The 22,401-nt window shown below is 43.9% G+C and overlaps 1 protein-coding gene across 1 annotated transcript in view; it reads left to right on the top strand.

Moving 5' to 3' along the window:
- Positions 1-22,401, top strand: part of LHX6 (LIM homeobox 6) — a 198,160-nt gene that overhangs the window by 160,955 nt on the left and 14,804 nt on the right. Inside the window, exons 6-7 of the mRNA XM_029614412.1 lie at positions 17,960-18,060; positions 18,848-18,943. Coding sequence (XP_029470272.1) covers positions 17,960-18,060; positions 18,848-18,943 — 197 coding nt within the window. The remainder of the gene's footprint in view (positions 1-17,959; positions 18,061-18,847; positions 18,944-22,401) is intronic.

The following is a 22,401-nucleotide window of genomic DNA, read 5'->3' as shown; positions in this document are numbered from 1 at the left end:
TAAAACAAAATCCTTTTGAAAATTACCCACAGGGGATGGTAACTTTCAAACCGGCGTGCGGGCGCACATACGTCAGCCCGTGCCTAGGGACACGGCCATTTTATAACATATGCATGCATATGTACATCTTTTAAAATAGCCTGGTCGTGAGCCAAATTTTAAGTGGGTGTGCCCATGTGCACGCAAATGCCACTTCTACTGCGTAAATCGGGAGATTTTAAAAGGGGTGTGAGCAGGGCCGGCAGAAGCACTAGGCGAGCTAGGCCTGGGCCTAGGACGCTGAGCATTAGGGGGTGCCGCCGCCGTTCACGAGCCAGTGAGGCAGTGTGAGGCGGCCGCTTCAGGCAGCAGAATTTTGAAGTGGCAAAAAAGTGTCCCTTCAAAATTCTGCCCAGCACCTGCCTCACCCTGCCTAACCTGCACCAACCTCCCGACCCCCCCCCCCCCCCAAGACTCACGAAAACCCTGGTGGTCCAGCGGGGGGCCCAGGAGTGATCTGCTGCTCCTGAGCCGTCGGCTGCTATAAACCAAAATGGTGCCAGTGGCCTTTAACCCCTACCATGTGACAGGGGGCTACTAGTGCCATTGGCCAGCCCCTGTCACATGGTAGGGGCAATGGATGGCCCACATCATGTTGGTTTGTGGCAGCCGACGGCCCAGGAGCAGCAGATCGCTGCCGGGCCCCCTGCTGAACTACCAGGCATTTTTGTGAGTCTGGGTCGGGAGGATGAAGGGGTTATTTTATTTAAAATATATTTAAATTTGGGGCAGGCGGTGCAGGGGGTGGGGGAGTGGCAGCATGTGGTCCCCGCCCCTGCAGATAGGACTCAGGGCTGCAACTGGGGGTGGGGTGGAGCGGGGGGTGTCGGCACGACCGGGGGAGGAGGCGCAAGGCAGAAAGTGCCTAGGGCGTCTAATCTCTTTGGACCGGCCCGGGTGTGGGCATATGCTATTCCCAGTTTTATCACTTCATCCCCAGTTCACTCAGTTGAGAGATAGGTCCTCCAAACCCTTCTAGTTTAATAGCCTTTACTTCTCCCAGTAGCCCTAATCCTTATAACCCCGCAGATCTGCCTCGTTTATTTCTTAATTTACATGTCATTCATAGCAGAAGTAAAGTGAGATGACAGGGGGCCTTTGATGTGCCGTATCGCATAAGTATTTCCAGGCTCATCTCAGGTTCATGCCCCGATACACCCATGCCCTGCCCAGACCACGCCTGCACCTTGCCCCTTTTGGAAAACCTCCGAGATATGCGCGCATCTAGGCAGCTTTTAAAATCTGCTCAACGTGCACAAGTCCGAAATATTCGCACATCCCCTAATTAATGCGTGTGTCAGGCTTTTAGAATTCACCTTCTTAATGGGACAATTTTTAAACAGTCTGCACTGGGACAAAGTTTGCAGGTACTTTTTAACTGTAGGTTTTATACCAGTTCTCAAAGCAAAAGTCCACTTATACCTTTGCTTTGAAATTTGCCATGGGTAAAATGAACCCCCAGACTTTTGAACCTACTTTTTCTGCTGGTACTATTTCATGGAAAATGAAGCACATAGGCCTGTTTTAAAATTTCATTTACTTGCTTAAAAATGGCTTTTGCACAAGAAAATGCATTTTACCCCAGTAAATGAGCTTTTGAAAATGACTACAATATATGCCATTGAATTGTCCATAAGTGCACTTTATGGAGTAGATTTTAAGACCTGCGCGTGGGGCAGACATGTACGCCTGATTCTGTAACGTGCGTGCACAGGCGCACGCATGTTATAAAATTGGAGGTCGGCACACGCAAAGGGATGCACAAATGTGCACCTTGCATGCGCCGAGCCCACGCCAGGCCGCGCTGCCTTCCCCCATTCCCTCCCAGGCCACTCCGAAATCGGAGCGGCCTAAAAGGGAACTTACCTACCCCCCACCCCACCTTCCCTTCCCTTACCTCCCTCGCCCTTTCCCCCTACCATTTTCTTGTTTCTTTTGTTCTAAAACTTACTTCAGCCCTGGGGCTAAAGTAAGTTGCATGCGCCAGCCAACTGCCGGCACGCAATCCCCGTCACAGCGGCAAAAGGCCGCTGTGACGGGAGCCTATGGCCCCACCCCACCCTGCCCCCAGCCGCTCCGCCCCCGGGACCGCCCCATTTTAAAGCCCCGGCACTTACACGCGTCCTGGGGTTTATGTGCCTGGCCAGACCCGTTTGAAAATTGGCCCGGCGCGCGTAAGGCCCAGCCATACGTGTAAACCTCGAGATTTACGCGCACCGGGGTTTTAAAATCTACCCCAAAGCGGGGCTTATGCACCTCCAATAAAATACCTTGTACCATAATAACTATGTCCTGGAACAGTGTATGTTTAATATGAGGAGGTGCCTCTCATCAGTACATAAAGTACTTATGAGAGGTCCATCAAGCTCAGTATCCTGTTTCCAACAGTGGCCAATCCAGGTCATAAGTACCTGGCAGGATCCCAAGGGTATATAGATTCCAAGTTGCTAATCCCAGGGTTAAGAAGTGGATTTCTGGAACTCCACCTTAATAATGGTTTATGGACTTTTCCTCCAGGAACTTGTCCAAATGTTATTTAAACACACTAACACAGCGACACTAATAATTTCACCACATCCTCTGGCAATGAATTCCAGAACTTAATTATTTGTTGAGTAAAAAAATATTTTCTCTTATTAGTTTTAAATGTATCATCTAGTAACTTCATTGTGTGTCCCTTAGTCTTTGAACTCTTCGAAAGAGTGAACAATCAATTAACGTTTACTCGTTCCACTCCTGTCATTATTTTATAGACCTCTATCATATCTCCCCTCAGCCGTCTCTTCTCCAAGCTGAAGAGCTTTAACTTTTCCTCACAGGGGAATAATTCCATCCCCGTTATCATTTTGGGTGTGTTTCTCTGTACCTTTTCAAATTCTGCTGTATCTTTTTTGAGATGTAGTGACCAGAACTACACACAATACTCAAGATGAAGTTGCACCATGAAGCGATACAGAGGCATTGTTATATTCTCTGTTTTATTTTCCATTCCTTTTCTAATAATTCCTAACATTTCTACTTGCTGCACCCTGGGCAGAAGATTTCAATGTATTGTCAATGATGACACCTTTTCCTGAATGATGACTCCTAATATTAAAGCTTGCATAATGTAGCTATAATTTGGGTTACTCTTTCCTAAGTGTATCACTTTGCACTTGTCCACATTAAATTTAATTTTCCATTTGCATGCCCAGTCTCCCAGTTTTGCAAGGGCCTCTTGCTATTTCTCACAAACTTCTTGTGATTTAACAACTTTGAATAACTTTGTATCATCAGCAAATCTGTTCACCTCAGTCGTTGTTTCCATTTCCAGGTCATTTATATATATATATTAAAAAGCAGCAAAATCAGAACTGATCCTTGGGACACTCCAATATTCACCTTTCTCCTTTGGGAAAATTTACCATTCAACCCTACTCTCTGTTTTCCATCTTTTAACCAGTTCCCAATTCACAATAGGACAGTAGGACACTGCTCCCAATCCCATGACTTTTTAATTTCTTAAGAAGTCACCCAAGAGTGACTTTGTCAAATGCTTTCTGGAAATCCAGATACACTATATCAACTGGTTCACCTTTATCCCCATGTTTATTTTCGCCCTCAAAAAAATATAGCAGATTGGTGAGGCAAGACTTCCTTTGGCTAAATCCAAGTTGGCTTTGTCCCATTAAACTATGCTTATCTATATATTCCACAATTTTATTCTTTATGATAGCTTCTACCATTTTTCCTGGCACAGATGTCAGACTCATTGGTCTGTAATTTCCTGGATCACTTCTTACATTGGCAACCCTTCAGTCTTCAGGTACCCTAGACAATTGTAATGATAGTTTTTCAAATTAATAATAGTAAGTCCATAATTTCATTTTTCAGTTCTTTCAGCACTCTAGGATGAATACCATCTGGTTCAGGTGATTTGCTACTCTTTAGTTTGTCAATTTGCCATATTACATCTTTCAGGTACATAGAAATTTGCTTCAGTTCTGCAGAATTATCACCTTTGAATATCATTTCTGACATGGGTATGTCTCTTATATCATCCTCAGTGAAGACTGAGCAAAGAATTCATTTAGTCTCTCTGCTATTGCTTTGTCATTCCCAAGTGCCCCTTTTACCCCTTGATCATCTAATTGTTCAACTGACTCCTTTGCTTTGAATGTATCTGAAAAAGTTTTTATTATGAGTTCTTGCTTCCACGGCAAGCTTTTTTTCAAATTCTGTCTTTGCCTTTCTTATAAATGCTTTGTATCTAATTTGGTAGTGCTTATGTTGTTTCCTGTTTTCTTCATTTGGTCCACTTTTCCAATTCTTGAAAGATGTTCTCTTAGCTATTATAGCCTCTCTCACCTTGTCTTTTAACCATGCCGATAATCATTTAGTCTTCCTTCCACTTTTTCTAATGCATGGAATACATCTGATCTGGGCATCCAAGGTGGTATTTTAAAACAATGTCCATGCAGCTGCTCTTTTAAGTTTTTTCCTAACCATTTTCCTAACTTCCAGTGTATAGTATGTTATTGCGAAAGACTGTGAAACCTCTACCTCTGCCACTAAAATGAAAAATATTCATCACAATCATTTTTCATGTGGCATTAACACTGTCCCTGGCTGCTCTTTAGCTTTAACAGGCTGATCCACAGGAGTCATACCTAACAAATAGTGAGCTTATTTTTTATATATTTTTAAATAAATGACCACTCTGCCTAAGCCTGCTGAGTCAGGGATTTACACATCTGCTGTCCATCAGATTTTAGCTGTTATGCATATGCTTGCTTCAGATCCTAATAGCTTCTGGTAATTATTCTATTTACTGTTGCAACATGATACCATTTATATTTTTACAGAGTACAGTCCAGGTCATAATACTAAGAAGGGAAATATTGTAACTGTGGGAAGAGAGAAATGGACTTATTAATAGCTTGTGATGTATGAGCTCATTTGGATGTAGTTCAATTAGAGCAGAGTTCTAGAAGCCATATTGGTCCTGGAGAAACCTGGACTCTTCAGGTTTTGATACCTTTTGTCATACCTACATATGAAATATCCAAAAAAGTAGGAAACCTTAAAAGTTCTCATGAAAACCCAAGGGGCCATGAGATCCATGAATTCAATCAAGGCAATCGGTTGCGTAAAACAATAAAGATTGGAGTGATAAGCAGGAGACAATCAACTTATTAACTCCTACGATCATGGGGTTTTGGAAGATACAGAGAGCACATAGTTTACACATCCCCTAGAAGGAAATACAAATATTTATTTCACAATAAACAATAGGAGAGGTAAAGCTATGGAAACATAATATGGTAGTGAGTTCTGCACGAGATAGGTTTGATTTTTTTAAAAATGGAACCCATCTATCCTGCCAAGATGCTGGGCAGAAGAAGAGGGAAAGGGAAAAAAAAAGAACAGCAAAACATGCAGAAAACAGCAACAGCGAGATTTAAACCAATGTGTGAAAGTAATTCCCCATAGGAACCCTCCCATGTAAAGCAGTCAGAGAAACAGAGTGACAACTTACCTGAAGATTATGCACATTTTCCCGGAATGCATTCCCTTTCCCAGATTCTGTTCCACACTACTGAGCGCTAGACAAACGTGAATTTAAGGGAAATACACTGAGAACATCATTTTAGAGCCCAACTTTCTTTTTTTTTTTTTTTACTTTCTATTTATTAAGTGTTTAAAATAAATACAAAGAATAAAACTCTGTACAGTAACATTGCGAGGATTGATAGAAAACAATCAATATAAAAAAGCAACTACAAAGTAATACTTTTCTCACATATAAAGGCCCAAACAAGAGACTGGGGGAAGAGTAGGAAAACCCAGAGGAGAGAATAAAAGAAATAAATTATAAAATATTGCCACATTGGCTACAGAAAATACTTTAGTGTAAGATAACGCATTCTAAGAATAACTTAGACATTCTCTCAATACATTAGGCAGTAATAGGCATATTCTCAGGTCTAGCATCCAAAACACCTATAAGCTGTTCAGGGGCAAAAATAATAAAACTTTTTGTGTGTGGCTTGATCCAGCATTTATATGGATATCCCAACAGGAAGGAGGTTCCAATAGCTTGACCCTCCTGCTGCACAGTAAGAAAGGTTTCTCACCTATCTTGAGTGGCCTTAGCCAAATTGGGGTAAATTCTAACAAAAGCACCAAGAAAATTGACACTCGTAGTTTGAAAATAATTTTCATTACTAAGCCCAGATCACTTTCACATAGAAAGGGAACAATTAAAGTTGCTCTTTGAATAATTTTGATATTGGAAGTCTCCAAAAGAGCAGGTAAATTTACCAAATCAGCACACAGTTGAGACGATCCCTGTTGACCAGTTCGGGGCTTATAAGGAAAGAAGAAAATCTTGTGAAAAGCTGGGATTTGATCTTCAGAGATTTTTAATACCTCCATCAAGTATTTCCTCAAAGCGATATGAGGCAATTCACCCATGACTTTAGGAAAATTAGTTAACCTTAGATTCAGATGCTGAAAGCAATTTTCCACATTCTCCACTCTCCTGGACAGGAAACCTCTCTCTCGTATAATAGCAGCATTAACTGCCTGAATTTCCTCTACATTTTTGCCCAAAGTTTGGAGACTCCCAGAATGCACAGAATGGACTTGAGTTAAGGAATCTACCTTCTGGGACACAGCCTCAATCCTGTGCGAGTGCTTCAGTACTAACTGGGAAAGATTTGCCCAAGTCCAATAGAGCATCAAGTGTCACAATAGCTGGTTTAGCTGGAATTTTGAAGTCCTGAGTTACAGAGGACTCACCCTCTGAGTGAACGTGATTCAATGTTAAGAATTCCTCAGAGGCTTGGCTCTGGAGAGCAGTTTCTTCACTGCCAGTCTCACCAAAGGAATTCATTCACAAGAAAGGAGAAATCGCCTCTGAAGCAGAAATAGCGCAGGTTGCTCCCTCCGTGCCTGCATCTGTGGTGAAATCATCTCCAAGCACCTCAGCAACTCTGGCGTCTTCTCGCGGGATTATCGGCGGCCGTTTGAGAGTGAAAAGGTGGGCTGAGGGTTACATACCCAGGAGAAAGTAGAACCAATGGGATCGAAGTCCACAAACTGAGAGTGGTCAACGCAAACTCCTGGATGGTGCGCTGATCCGGAGGGAGAGAGGTAACAAAGGGATAGACCCCCATCCTTCCTGTTTGCTTAGGCAGCATAGTGAAGCAACAAAGAACAAGAAACTGAGGAGCAGAAGGAGAACGTATTTGGTTACGCCGCCATCTTAACTCTTCCCCCAACCTAAAGAGCCCAGCTTTCAAAACTGTCCATGGTATATCAGTTGTGTGCATAAGTGAATGCACAGGGATTTATACATAATATTTTATAAACTGTGTGATGGGAGCTGCTCGAGGAAACCAGGATTCAAATCCCACTGCTGCTCCTTGTAACTTTGAGCAAGTCACTTTGCCCTCCATTGCCTCAGGTATAAACCTAGGGCATGATTTACTAAGGCTTTTCTCCAATTCTGTGCCTATGAGAAAAATGCTTAGTAAATGAGGCCCTTAGATTGTAAGCCCTCTAGGGATAGGAAAATACCTACTTGGAATCTCCAGTTCGCTGATACCTCTACCAGTGCACCCAGGCCTTCAGCAGTTCACCTTGAAACCCCATCAGTTCACCCAGACCTCCCATCCAAAAACACATATAAAAGGTAAGTCCAATTTCAATTGCATGAGTCAATTACTAGGCATAAGAATGTTTGGACATGTTCAATACTGTAAGTATGCATGTATACAACTTCAAAACAGCAGATTGCGTGTATATTTCTGAATCCTGCCCTGGGACTCTTCTAGACTGTCCATTTTTTTCCTGATCATATTTACACACAATACTGCATGTCCGCATGCACTCTCAAAGTTTATAAAATGGTATATATGCACGGCCATGGCTAGTAACGCAAGCAGTCTCTATAGAGGTGCAGTATTTTGTAGTATTGTTATTAATAAAATAATAATAATTTAGGTTGAAATGTCTTTCATCAGTCAGGCTTCCAGTGTGTTTTGTGAGTAGTACTTGAGAATCAATCATGCAGCCATCTCCAGGGTGGGTGGATGGCTGGTGCCCGGATTACAGGAAAGTTTTGACAGGGAAGATTGCCACCGATATGGAATTTATGAATTCTATTCACACATGGAAGGTAGAGATGTGCTGTCATTTTAAAATGACATTATACCAGTGATATTTCTTACATCGTTTTATGCCATTTCCAATCTGAGATGACACAAAATATAATGAGATATCGTTTTTGTCATTTCCGGCATTTTGACATGCACTATTCACAAAAATGCTTTGCAGAAAAACAGTGCGCAGGTTAAAAACTATAGAATGGGCTAACAACCCCAAAAAATGGAAAAGATGGGAAAATGAAATTAAATGAACTAAACGTAAAATTGAAACAAAATGTTTTCAATGCACATCCCTAATGGAAGGTTTTGCACTAATAATCTTCACGAACGTAGTAAATCTACAATATCATACCAGGAAAACCACCATTTATCTTCAAGTAGAAAATAAGACACTCTTGTCTCTTCTCAGTTATGAGAGGCAGGATTATCAGCTAAGACGAAAATGATCAGGTAATGAATCTAAAATCTCTCCAGTCTTTATGCCAGCACAATCTGTAAAGTACTTAAAAGTGCTTTCTTCGAAACACAGTGTCCTTTGGAAAAAAAAAAACAAAATTCCCTGCAGTCTTCATCTCATGCATTTCCATTTCTCGTCTTACACAAAGGAGTCAGACCACAAGGATTTCCAAGAAAACAAGCCAAAACCAGTACTGTGCTGCACAAATACCTAGTGAGTAATACAGCATGATCCTCCTCAGGGCCGGTGCTAGCTTTTTTGCTGCCCCGTGCGAACAAGTAGCACGCGCTGCCCCCACCCCCGTGATTCACTCATCTCTCTCCAGCAATCCAAACCCTAAAATCTGACACTACAGAACAAAGATCTGACACTAAATACAGAATAAAGAGACCACAAAGTAGAAATAGAAATATGCAGACAAAAACCAAACTGGACATTGCAACAAACTAGACCCTGTCCACAGCGCAACTATGCAAAAACAAAAACATCACCATTCCCCACAAAACATCAAACAACAAAATCAAGAAATATAAAGCATCAATCACAATAGTAAAACCCTACCAATATCGAAAAGAAATATTTCAAGACAGCTAAAGAATAAACAGCCAGTATTTGAAAACTCATTCAAATTGTCTTTTTTAATATCTCAAACAGCAGCAAAATACCTCAAAACAGCAGACACATCAAACACCCAACAACCAAAACCAAAAAGGATAAAAACAAACAAACCACTCTCCATACCTGGGGATTAGTGGTGGAAGGAGGGCACACAAACCCTCTTCCTTCTCTCTCTCACGTATCATCTCCCACACATACTCATCTTCCTCTCTCAGATGCACACATTCCCTTTCTTCCACAGGCGTGTGCGCACACACACACATATATGCTGTCTCACACACACACGGGCTTCACCTCTTCTTTTCTTCCAATTGCTCCCCTGGCAGCTCTGGGCCTCTGTCGGGTTGGGATCACAAGGTGGCCTCCACTCCACTTGAGCTGCTGGTGGGATGCGGTCTGCCGGCAGCCCAAAGCCTCTTCTCCACTTAGGACATTGAGGACGGATAGGATCCACCAGACAGACCGCAGCCTCACTATCTCGGCTCCTTCCCCCACCTCTCATCTCCCTACCCCACCACCCCCTTCTGCCTTCCCCACCGCCTCTCCCTCCAGAGGCTCCCCCACCTCTCCTTCTCACACTACCTCAGTTCCTCCCCCACCCCCATCCCTCCAGTGACTCCCCTCCCTCTCACCCCCTACTAACTGATGATTCCCCTTTCTCACCTTATTTCTTCATTACCTCAGCTTCCTCCCCCTTTTCCTTCTCTCCCTTCTTCCCTCCATCCATTGCTCTTTCCTCCCCTTCCTATGCTTTCACCACCTTCCCCCCCCCCCCCCCCCCCCCTCAAGCCACTCCCAGGCTCCTCCTCCTCCCACTCTAAGTGGGCTTCTCCCTCATCCTGCACAAGCCAGCAGCAGGAGCAGGGGCACTGCACACTGCAGGAGATACGCGCATATCTCGGCGGCTTTTAAAATCTGCTCAGCGTGCGAGCCCGACTTTTTAAAAGTCTGACACATGCGTTGATTAGGGGCTGCGTGAGAAAAAGTCGGGCTCGCACGCTGAGCAGATTTTAAAAGCCGCCGAGATATGCGCGTATCTCCTGCCGTGTGCACATCTTGAAAGTTTTCAAAAAGGGGGCAGGGCCTGGGCAGGACATGGGCGTTTTGGGGCATGAACCTAAAATGACCACGTAAATGCTGACATGACCGGGCACACCCCGAGGCAACCTGCTGCGAAACTTTATTTCTGCCATGGATGTTGATTAAGTTAAAATGCAAAGAAAACTGAGTAGATCTGCAGGGTTTTAAGGGTCGTGGCTAACTGGGGGGAGTGAAGGCTATCAAACAAGGGGGTCTGGAGAACCTCTCTCTTAACTGGGTGAACTGGGGACGAACTGCTAAAACTGGGAATGGCGTCAATGTACGCCCCTTATAAAATCCCCAGATTTATGCAGTAGAAGTGAGATTTGTGCACACATGTGCGTTGACCGGGTTATTCAATAACATGCGCGCGTGTGTTATAAAATCACCACATACCTGGGCACAAGCTGACGTATGCGTGCAAATGTGCACACGCAGGCCGGTTTGAAAGTTACCGTCTTAGCAAGCAAGGTGTACCTGAGATTGCCAAAGCAGAACCACGACAGATAGCAGAGTTGGATCTAGACCAAAGAGCAGCCTCGTGGTTACAGTAGAAGACTGCAAATCAGGGAATGAGTTCAACCCTACTCACGTGCTTTGCGACCTTGGGCAAGCTACTTCACCCTCCACTGGTACAAATTGGGAGGACAACTTTCAAATAACTGGGAGTGGTGGCATACATGCATGTATGTGGCTACGCTTAGAATTAAGCAGAAGGAGTTTGTGAGACCCGGCGAGTGGGCAATTGAATGGCAGAGGAAATTTAATGTGGAAAAGTATAAAGTGGTGCACATAGGGAAAAATAATCCCAGCTACAGATATGCGATGCTGCTGGCTTCTGTATTGGGAGTCACTACCCCGCAAAAGGACCTTGGAGGCCTTGTGGACAATATGTTGAAATCCTCTGCTCAGTGGGCAGTGGCAGTCAAAAAAGCAAATGGAATATTAGGAATGATCTGAAAAGGGATGGAGAATAAAGGAAAATATCATGTCGCCTCTGTATCACACCAGGATGCAACCGCACCTTGAGTGTTCTGTGCAGTTCTGGTAGCCCCCGCTCAAGAAAGTTACATAACAAAACTAACAACCAGTAGATTCAAAACAGATTGTAGAACGTTTCACTTAGTGCACTGTCAAGCTGTTGCCAGAGGATGTGATCAAGGCAATTAGCATAGCAGGGTTTAAAAGAGGTTTGGATAAGTTCCTGCAGGAAAACTCAGTCCACAACACATTGAGGTGAATTTTAAGACCCGCGCGCAGGCGCACGTGTGCGTTTGCTGGCTCATGCACATGGACGTGGTGGTTTTATAACATACACGCATATATGCGTGTATACGTGCCCCCTGTTATAAAATTGGCTATCAGCGCGTACATGTGCAAACGATTTTATATTGACGTGTGCATGTGCGTGCAAATGCCGCCTCGATCGTGTAATTGGGGGGAACTTTAGTAGATACAAATGCCGACGCAATTACCTGTTTCCCCAGTTCGTGTCTAGTTTTCCCCAGAAATGAGAGGACTTCCTAAACTCCATGGCTAACTTGCCTCCCTTTTACCTTATTAGCCCTGACCCTTAAAACCCCGCTGATTAGCCTAGTTTATTTTATTTTGGTACTTACATGCCGTCCATAGCAGAAGTAAAGTTACACGGTAGGGGACTCCGGCACGCGCTTGTGCTCGTAAATACTTACGCTCAGACTTCATGTCACAGACTCGACCCGCCCATGCCCTGCCCCTTTTTTGCGCTTTATGATTTGTGCGTGTACTGGGAGATACGCGCGTACTTGTGCACTTTTAAAAATCTGTGCGACGTCACGCACATATCTCCCGGCTTTGGCACGCTTAGGGCTTTTAAAATTGACCAGATTATTAGCCAGGTAGACTAAAGGTAGCTATTGCCATCCCTGGGAGTGAGTACGAGGAATTAGATCTACTTTATAGGATTTGCCAGGTACTTAGAGACAGGATGCTGGGCTCGATGGACCTTGGTCTGACCCAGCATGGCAATTTTTATATTCTTATGACAGTATTTTATACTTGCACATATTATAAAATATGCATATCTCTACCCTGCAACATATGCATGTATGCAATGCATCCTTATGCACAAATACATGCAATGCATTGAAAGTGAGTATTTTAAAAATACATGCATGTATATTTTCTGTGCAAAAATAAGGTAGGGCTTAATCGCATAAATCAATATATTTTAAAACATGCGCGTCTAAATGAAATGATCAGTTTTACCAATTATTCTACCAGTTTGCCCAGTCCTTCTCCAGGCCATGGAGACCCTCCCAGTTCCTCAGCCTAAATGCCTCCCAGTTCACCCAGACCTCGCACCCAATCACTGGTATACAGTAAATATGTTTGATCTTGCTTACTCAAGATAATTAGCAGGTGTAAAATTACACGAGTACACTGCCAAATTTACACTTGTGTCTTTTAAATTAGCAACTTCCACGCATAAATATTGGCCCCACTCGGTAACTCCCTAGACTGCTCCTTTTTAATGTGAACCATAACATACACGCATATTTTAGAGTTTATAAAATAGCAATAATACTTATGCATGTATAATTATGCTAATTTTTACATGCGTAATGTTTTGAAAGTTCACCCCTTAGACTGTAAGCCCTCTGGGGACAGGGAAATACCTACGGTACCTGAATGTAATCCACTTTGAAGTGGATGAGCAGTCATGAAAAGTGGAATTATAAATCAGAAATTAAATTAATTTAGAAGATCAGTCCAAGGGAGAAATGAGTAGGAAGCCAGGAACTAAAGTGAGGATGCAAGCAGGCAGGAAGGCAGGAATAAACCACAAGAACAAGGTCAGAATAATAGAGCTTCAGAAAATAGGCCCACATTCATTGCACTAGCAGGGTTGCCCAGGTTACTGAGGGGTTTAAATATGGCATGTGACCAGAGCTGGGCTCCAGCTCGGCCAATAGGCTCGCGGTTGGGTGGAGCTTTCATCAACAGTTGGAGATGGTGATTTTACCAGGAGGCCTTTCTGCCAGCGTTTGGCTTTGGGAATCACTTACAAGTCTCTGTGCTGCCAGGGCTGCAGCTGCAATTAACTCTATGTACAAAGGTTCCCAGTTCATTTAAAAATTGTTACATTTGGCTAATATTCCAGTGCATTTGCTAAACAGGCTCATAGCATGCTAATGACCTCATTAATCATTAGCACACTATGTGCAAAGAGCCTCGGAGCAGAAGCTAAATTGAAAGAGCTTTTTTTGCAATGTAACTTGCTACTAGTTTACAAGTGGAGGGAGACCATGTCGTTAGCCTTCTCCTCCAAGTAAAAGTTAAAAAACATGCCTCCCTCCTCTAATGTTTCCTCTGAGGTGTTTAGGGGACCACCAACACTATCTCTCCACCAGTCCCGCTGCAACTGTTCTGCAGCTCCCACAGACTACCGGACCTCACACAGTTTATCCCATGAACATGTGTGCAGTACGATTGGAAGAGAGAAAAATGTTAGTAGCTCCCACACACCTTTTAGGGAATATTACCCACATCTCCCTATCCCCTACCCCTACCCCAGATCCTCTTACCCTAGTAGGTAGGGCTGGAGTCTCTCTGGATGTTGGCCTGGTAGGAGGTAGTGCTGTCTCCTCTTGCCCACTCAGCATTAGAAACTTTTAAGGAGGTGTTGTGAACAGAGGGGGAACTGGGGTGTTCTTTTCTGGTAGATTGGGCAGATGGAAGGGGAGATCAGGTGGGGGTGATCTTTTTTGGCAATTTGGGTGGCGTGGATAGGGAGGGTCAGTGGTAGAAGATCTTTTGTTAGGCTGACTGAATAGATAATTTTACTGCTATGTACGGCACATCTATGGTAATCTTGTTGCGCTTTTCATTAGGGATGAACCGACCAAAATTTTTCATTTTGATTTGTTTTTTTTTAATTTTGGGGAAGGGGGTTTAAATAGTTCACCCAGTCCTTCTCCAGTTCACAGAGACCCTCTAACTCTTCACCCAGAATTTCCACCAGTTCTCACAGATTTCCCATCCAAAAACTGCTGACAACAGACAAGTCCAATTTTACTCATGCAAGTAAGTTAGCCAGTGTAACAAGACTGGTATTGTATACATGTGTATTTCTTACAAAATAGCACCTACCGTATGCACTTCTGAATCCCTCCTCAGAAGGTCTACAGACAGCCTTCCATTTTCCCCTGTAGAGTATAGGAAACCGACAATATGCCTACATAAAATAAAATAGCATATATGTGCATTCAGACTGGCAGAACCCCTTTAAAAATTACATCCATATTATATGTTTATTTTGGTTCAGTTTGTTTGCTAAACTAAATAAACATTAAATTTAAAAAATCCCCCCCCCCCCCCAAAAAAAAAAACCCCAAAAACTAAACCAACCCTTCCTGGGCTTCCTTCCTGCCATTTTCACAGGTCCTGGGACTTCCCCATGTCCATCTACTCCTTGCCATCTTTGGACAGGTCTGGGGCTTCCCCAAACTGGGCTGAGCCATGCCCGGCCATAGCTTCCTCAGCCCTCCCCTACCCCTTCGGGGAGGGTTTTAATCCTAGAAAGGGGCAGGAGCAAGCCTCACTAACTCCTGCTTTGTGGCTTCCTCAGGGGATGGAGGGAGTATAGGGGCCCAGAGAGTCCCCAGGCCCTTAGCTAACAGTGGGAGGGCCTGGGGAGGCCCCTTTATATTTTATTTTATTTTATTTTAGCATTTGTTTGGGAACAAATGGAAAATAGGAAATTTTGGGTTATTTTTGGGCAAATCTATTTTTGGTTTGTTGAATTGGGAAGGAATGGAAATAGAATTTTTCATTCCAAAAAACACATTTCTTTAAAAGAAATGCACATCCCTACTATTCGTAATATTCATGCGCTATGAAATTTTCATAGATTAATACCTATGCTAAATTTTAGCACAGAGGGCCTGATATTCAAAGCGTGTTCAGTGCTATTTAGCTGTATAAACGGGACTTATGTGGCTATGTAGAGGCCGCTGAATATGCGCCTATGTTCATCGTCTGCCACATACGACTAAAAGTTACATACACAAAAAGTAGGCATGTTCTGGGTGGATAGGGGGAGGGTAAATTAGCCATATAACTTATACGGATAACTACCGATATTCTGAGTTAGCCGCATAAGCAAATATGTAAGCTTAGAAGCGCCATAGAGCAGGTCTAAACAGCCAGGTAGACTCTTCCAGTTAAGAAGTAAAATTTAAGACCTGCGCGCGTACACACATGTGCGCCCGTTTGCCGGCGCATGTGCATGGACGCACCAGTTTTATAACATATGCACGTATATGTACGTATAGGCATGCAAGTTATAAAATCAGCTATCTGCACATACATGTGCACACAATTTTATATTGATGTGCGCAGGTGCGTGCGAATGCCGTCTCAAGCAGGTAAGTGGGGGGAATTTTAGTAGGTACGTATGGCGATGCAACATACCTTTTTACCAGTTCGCTCCCAGTTTGCCCCAGTAAAGGAGATGACTTCCTAAACTATCTAGCTAACTAGTCTTCCATTTACCCTATTAGCACCAAACAGTAAAAACTCCACTGACTAGCCTCGTTTTTTTGTTACACGACACACGCCGTTCATAACAGAAGTAAAGCTACATGGTAGGGGAACCCTGCGCATGCTTGTGTGCGTAACTAATTATGCCTGACTTCATGGTGCAGTCCCGGCCCGCCCGTGCCCCGCCCATGCCCCGCCCAGTCCATGCCATGCCCCGCCCAGTCCACGCCCATGCCCCGCCCAGTCCACGCCCACACCCCACCCCTTTTCCAGTCCACGCCCAGTCCACGCCCACACCCCACCCCTTTTCCAGTCCCCGCCCCGCCCAGTCCACGCCCACACCCCACCCCTTTTCCAGTCCCTGCCCAGTCCACGCCATGCCCCGCCCAGTCCACGCCATGCCCCGCCCAGTCCACGCCCACACCCCACCCCTTTTCCAGAAAACATTTTTTATGTGTGTACTGGGAGATACGCGCATGGTCGCAGGCCTTTTAAAATCCGCATGGCATGTATGGGTCCAAGTCATGCACATATCTCCCAGTTTGGCACATGCAAGCCTTTGAAAATTAACCATGTATTCAGTAGCTTCACCATGCCACTGAAAATACACTGTAACTTAGGCCTGGATTTTCCTATGTTGCACAGCTTAGTGAATCCAACGGGGGGGCGGGGGGGTGAAGGGGGGGCGCGCTACTGGCGGCAATAACGGGTCTTACTTTATCGCCGCCAGCGAAGTTACCGCCATGTCCACCTCCTCGCTGCCCCAACTCCTCCCCTTCCGGTCCCGACTCCGCCCCTAGCAAGCTATTGCACGCGAAAAGCTTACAAAATAACCCCCTTAGCCAGATAAGTTTGAACTGGCTACTGTAAGTTACTAACACGGCCAACTTTGAATATCTACCCTAGAGTTTTTGGCCCAATTTTAGTACATTGGTCCTATAAAAAGGGTAAAAGGCAGAGACTCACTAATTCTGTGCAGGTTCTGAAACATTTTATTGGGCCAACATAAGAATTAGCTAAGAGATATTTTCATAGATGAGGTCACACATGTGCCTTTTTTGGATGTCAGTGACGACTCGCCTGGTAAGAAAAGGGATGTGTGCAAAAATTGAGGTTGAACTGGAACCTGGTAAATTTCAGCCTTACTTGGATTTGATGGAATTTTTGGATTTCCTTCAGATTGGCAGGGGAAATTCATGAAAAATTTCAGGTTGGATGTGTATTTGCCGGTCTGAGGAAATCCACATTAAATCTGACATTTATGGTCCCACTTTCCCCCCGAATCCGATGATTCTGCTCTAGCTCCTATGCAGCGCTGCTGATTGAAGGAATCTACATCAGACTTTTTTTTAAAGTTCATCCAACTAATTTGTCAACCTGCAAACTTCCTTGGGGTAGGTCAAACTAGTTTAAAAATCTTTAAAAAAAAAAAAAAAAGAAAAAAAAATGTGTACGACTCTATTTGTGTTTCATTTCAAAACACAAGCAAAAATATATATTTCAATTCTAAAACTCTGACTTTTAACCAGCTGCTACCAATTGAACAGCCTTTTCTTGATCTCAGTCAGAGCATAAAATCTAATAATCTGTAAAAATCACTGAGATCTTTCACAAAGTCCAGTATTCCATTAGGGGAGCAGTAATAATCCTCCTTATTTTTGCCAATCCAGAATCACAATCAATAAATCTCTACCCAAGCGGTAACTCTTGATAATGGGCAGAGTTTTAACAATATTTTTACAAGATACATTCCTCTGAGTTGCTCCAATCAATTGCCACCAAGTGCTTATCATGGAAATGCAGAGAAGCTCTGTTAGAAACTCCAGCTTTATCAGTGCAGCGGGTGCTTGACTGCCCCCAGTATTGAGCAAACTCCTTCACTGTGTCTAGTTGGGAGGGTATTTGTTTGTTTAGCAGGCCCAATCAGTTTAAAAAGTTGACTTCTAAACAGTCTGTATCAACATCTCAGCTGTACTCAGGTGCTGCAAGTGATGGGGGCAACTAAATATTACAAAAAAAAAAAAAAATCCTCACATTTTTAAAACTCCAAGGTAGAAAATAATCATGACCTTATTTGCTTGTTTTGTAGGCAATGGAATTACATTAGAGGGAGCAGTTCCATCAGAGCAAGACAGTCAACCAAAACCAGCAAAAAGAGCCAGGACATCCTTCACAGCTGAACAATTACAGGTAAGAAATGCCACAATTATACAGGAATGTATTCATTGGCAGCTCTCACTGCAGCTGAGCAAGACAGGCAGCCACGCAGGATACCAAGCTGGGGGAGGGGAAGGTGCAGGAATATGGAGAGTGCTACTAACTACCCAGCCCACTTTGCTATACTTACCCTGCTCCCAGACGTGGGTGTGCATTCCCCAGACTGGCCAGAGAGTGCACGTGCCGGGGAGGGGGCACTGATGGCATCCCTCCTCTGGGACACCATGTGACCTGGAAACAGTGTTGCTCATTGGGATGAAGGAACACAAATTACAGTAGGAATGTGACTCAGTGGCAGTGCTGCACCCTGACATATGAAGCACCTGGGTCCTGTCTTTTGCTTCCCAGGTCAGCTGTGGCTTGAGATGCCATGGAGTCAGTGCTCACTGCCCCAGGTGAGGAGGGAGACCCAGTCATCATGCAACAATAACACCTAGTAGTCGGATATAGTATTCATGATTGCAGGGTTCTGAAAGCAGCACTTCTATATGCCCCCTGGCTGAGGAGGGTCACTGCAGACTGGGCTAAAGGGAATTAAATGCTATAAAAATAGGGGGGGAAAAACCCCTGGGTGGTTGTAAATGAAGGTTCATGGCGCCAGTCCCAGTTCTAGTTCTGATTGCGCTGGAAACCCAAAGGAGCATGTGGCAACTGCCAGCCCCTCTACCTTCAACACCACACCCACCCACCCCCCACCCCCAAAAATGAAAAAAGAAGAAATGCATTGACCATTGACATTTTGCCTCATTCTGTGCTGCAGGTCATGCAGGCACAGTTTGCTCAAGACAACAACCCTGATGCACAAACCCTCCAAAAACTTGCTGATATGACAGGCCTCAGTAGAAGAGTCATTCAGGTAAGGGTTATGTATTTACTTCCTCCAAGTGGGGAAGCCCATGGCTGTGACTTAGAATGCGCTACATGCAGACGTTTTGCACCATGGAGCTGCTGACTAGTTATCTATGTAACTATTAAATGTAGCAATGGGAGAGTTGTAGGCAGAAGACAGAGACTTGCCAGCCAACCAAAATTCGGTCAGCTTGGCCGGCTTTGCTATAGAAAGATTAGTGGCCATCGGTCCAAGCATTAAAATTCTAGATCTGCAAGTCCTCATGGCAGAGGCAAAGGCAGACCTGGATATTATTGCTATCAGGGAGATGTGGTTCAATGAGCTCCGTGAATGGGGATGTAATTGTTGGTAATTGGTCCTATGAATGGAGAGGTACTGGCAGGGTGGGAGGATGTAGATGAAGGGGAAGAGCTATAGCATTGGGAACAATTCTTTGTATCAGGAAAGTAAATAAAAGGAAGAGGAAAAGGAAGTGGGTATGGGTTCTCCAGACAAGTGGCTGAAAAAGGAAGGGTAAAAAGATTAGTAAAATAAAAAGAAGGTACAAAATACAGGCTCCCTTACTGCCTACAATATTACAGATAGGAAAGGGAAGATAATAACGTCATTTAATAATATCTTTATTGCAATTTCTCAAAAATATCAAACATGAATTTACAAAAATAGATTTCCATAAACATACTTACTTAAACTAGTTATATAAATACATCCTAGATCATGCCCAAAGAACACATTATACCTCTATTTATTATATCGTGTTGGACCCACATACTCACGTAATACTCTTCTTGAGATTAGGTGTATTAAAGATATGGAATTAAAAACGTGCACATTAGGTGATTCGTAATTTTACGTATTAGAGTTATAGTGTTCTTAAATAGCATGTGGTTTGGTTAACACAAAAAGCAGCCGCCCGAGTGATTACGGGTACCCCATACTGTGAGCATATAACTCCTAAACGTTTTTATCTTCATTGACTTTCAATCAGTTGATGAGTTCAATTTACAATACTTATTTTAGAGGTCCTTATTCAAAAAAAATATCAAGCTAGGCAGGTTAGCTGGATAAACATATTCCGCTAACTTAGCCAGGATAAGCAGCAGCACGGCTGCATCGCTGAATACACCTGGATAACTTTGAGAAGTTTATCTGGCTAACTTTAGACCTGCTCAATAGCAGGTCTAACTTATCTGGCTAACTTAGCTGAATAAATATGATTGTCACCACTTATCCAGCTAAGACCTAGATTCATCATTTTGCTATAATTGTCATGAAAATAACGCCCATGATAAAAAAAAAAAAAAAGGGGGTGTGACAGTGAAAGAGAGAGAGGGAAAAAGAGTCCCTCTTTATAAGGCTCTCATAAAAATGAACTATTTATATCACTGTAAGAGGGGCAACTAGTAACTTGGAGTGAGGTTTTGGTGGTGGGCTACATTTTGGGGGGAAGTTTTAAGTGATTTGGAGTGATGAAAGGTACACAAAGATAAGATTTGTACATTGTAATTTCGACCTAGCTTGATAGCAGCTATGTAGAGAGTGCATCAAGCTAAATTGAGAGTACAATGTACAGATTTCATCTTTGTGTACCTTTCATCACTCCAAATCACATAAAATCTTCACTGATGTCTACTGTGCTAGACATACCTCTGACTGCGCATGTAAACTGCCCCCCCAAAACGTAGCCCACCACCAAAACCTCTCCCCGAGTTACTAGTTGCCCCTCTTACAGTGGTATAAAAGGTTGACTAATATACATGCCTCCCCAGAGGCTCTCTCCCCCGTAATGCACAGCTATCGCAGGCAAAAGGCCAGGAAAAAAGGTGTAGTTATTCACACACAACATTAAGCACCCTTTATTTTCACTTACTCAGCCCAAACACCTCCCACTGGACTAAATTTTTAAAATGTGCAAACGCACCTCGCAATGCATTATTTATCGCATGCGTTATGGCGTCATCATGGGCGTTAAGGCCCTAACGCCCGCAATAAGGCCCTAACGCAATTTAATAAATGATCCTGCTAATTAGCCAGATAAGTAGCCATGCCCCAGAAAACCCCCATCCGGTCCACCACTTAGCTAGATAACTATTTAGCTGGATAAATAGTTATCCAGCTAAGTAGCAGCAGCTGAATGCAGGCGAATAATTAAATGCCACCACTTAGCTGGATAAATCCATATTTATCCAGTTAAGTGGAGGTGAATATTGGGCCCTTGGTTTACAAAGCACTCCACAGCACTGTCCCAGAATCTATTTCTTCCGCTATCTCTATTTATACACCTGCTCATGCATTTGACAATTCCCTCCATAAAAGCAGCTCTTTTAATGGAATCTTGTACAAGAGCATTTGTGGTGGCTACCCCTGATTTATGGAATACCTTTCCTATTGAAATTTGCTTTTTAGAATGCTATTTGGTCTTTCGAAAGAAAGCTTTTCTGTTTGAACAGGCATTTCTAACCTCTGTTGCATCTTAGTCATTTGAGAAGAATTTGATTATGGCATTACAATAGATTTATGCTGTATCTGTTTTTGATATACCATGAATATGTCTGTCTTCTAATAATTTGATAATGTACTTTTTAAATTAGCTTTGTATTATGATGCCCGCTGAGAACAAGCACCCTGCCTAAAAGCACCTTTACCAGCACCTACAAACAATGTAGTTGAGAGATAATTCTTTTATATACATCAAGTAGCCTCTGGGGATATCTCTAGAATTGCAAGCTTAGCATTTCATTATCAAAGACTTGGAGTTTCTGTCTCCAGAGTGGTTGGGTCAATTGGCATGCATGAGTTCTACTTGCCTTTTCTGAATCCCCTGGAGTGTATGCACTAGCTCTTAAATATGCAAATATTTCTCATGCATTCTCATTAGGGATATCCTGAAAACCTGATTGGCTGGGGGGGGCAGGGCACAAGGACCAGTTTGAGCACCCCTGTCCTAGAAAATCCCAGACCACTGACTCCCCTCCTCATGCTTCCCCTTCTCCCCTGCTTCTTATCCCCCAGGTCCACCTTCCTAGCCTTCCTCATACCAGGCACAGTTTGCTTATGCTTACTCGCTCTTCTGCCATTCACTGTCCTCTCTTCTGGCATGCTCAAGTGCTCCTGTTTCTTACCCTCTAAACACAGAGGGGCTGATTTTAAAAGCCCTGCGCGCGTAAATCCTTCTGGATTTACACGCGCAGGGCCCTCACGCGCCGGCACGCCTATTTTGCATAGGCCACCAGCACGCGTAAAGCCCCGGGATGCGCGTAAGTCCGGGGCTTTCGAAAAGGGGCGGGAGGGGGCGTGTCCGGGGGCGTTCCCGAAACGACGCGGCGTTTCGGGGGCATGCCACGGCATGCCACGACGTTTTGGGGGCCGGCCCGGGGGCGTGGCGCCGGCCCGGGGGCGTGGTCGAGGCCTCCGGACCAGCCCCCGGGACCGGAGGACGGAGCAGGGCTGCCGGCCGACGTGCG

Source organism: Rhinatrema bivittatum, chromosome 8 (assembly GCF_901001135.1).
Source record: "Rhinatrema bivittatum chromosome 8, aRhiBiv1.1, whole genome shotgun sequence".
NCBI classification, from domain to species: domain Eukaryota; kingdom Metazoa; phylum Chordata; class Amphibia; order Gymnophiona; family Rhinatrematidae; genus Rhinatrema; species Rhinatrema bivittatum.
The sequence above is the reverse complement of the archived record's forward strand: the minus strand, read 5'-3'. Positions and strand labels throughout refer to the sequence as shown.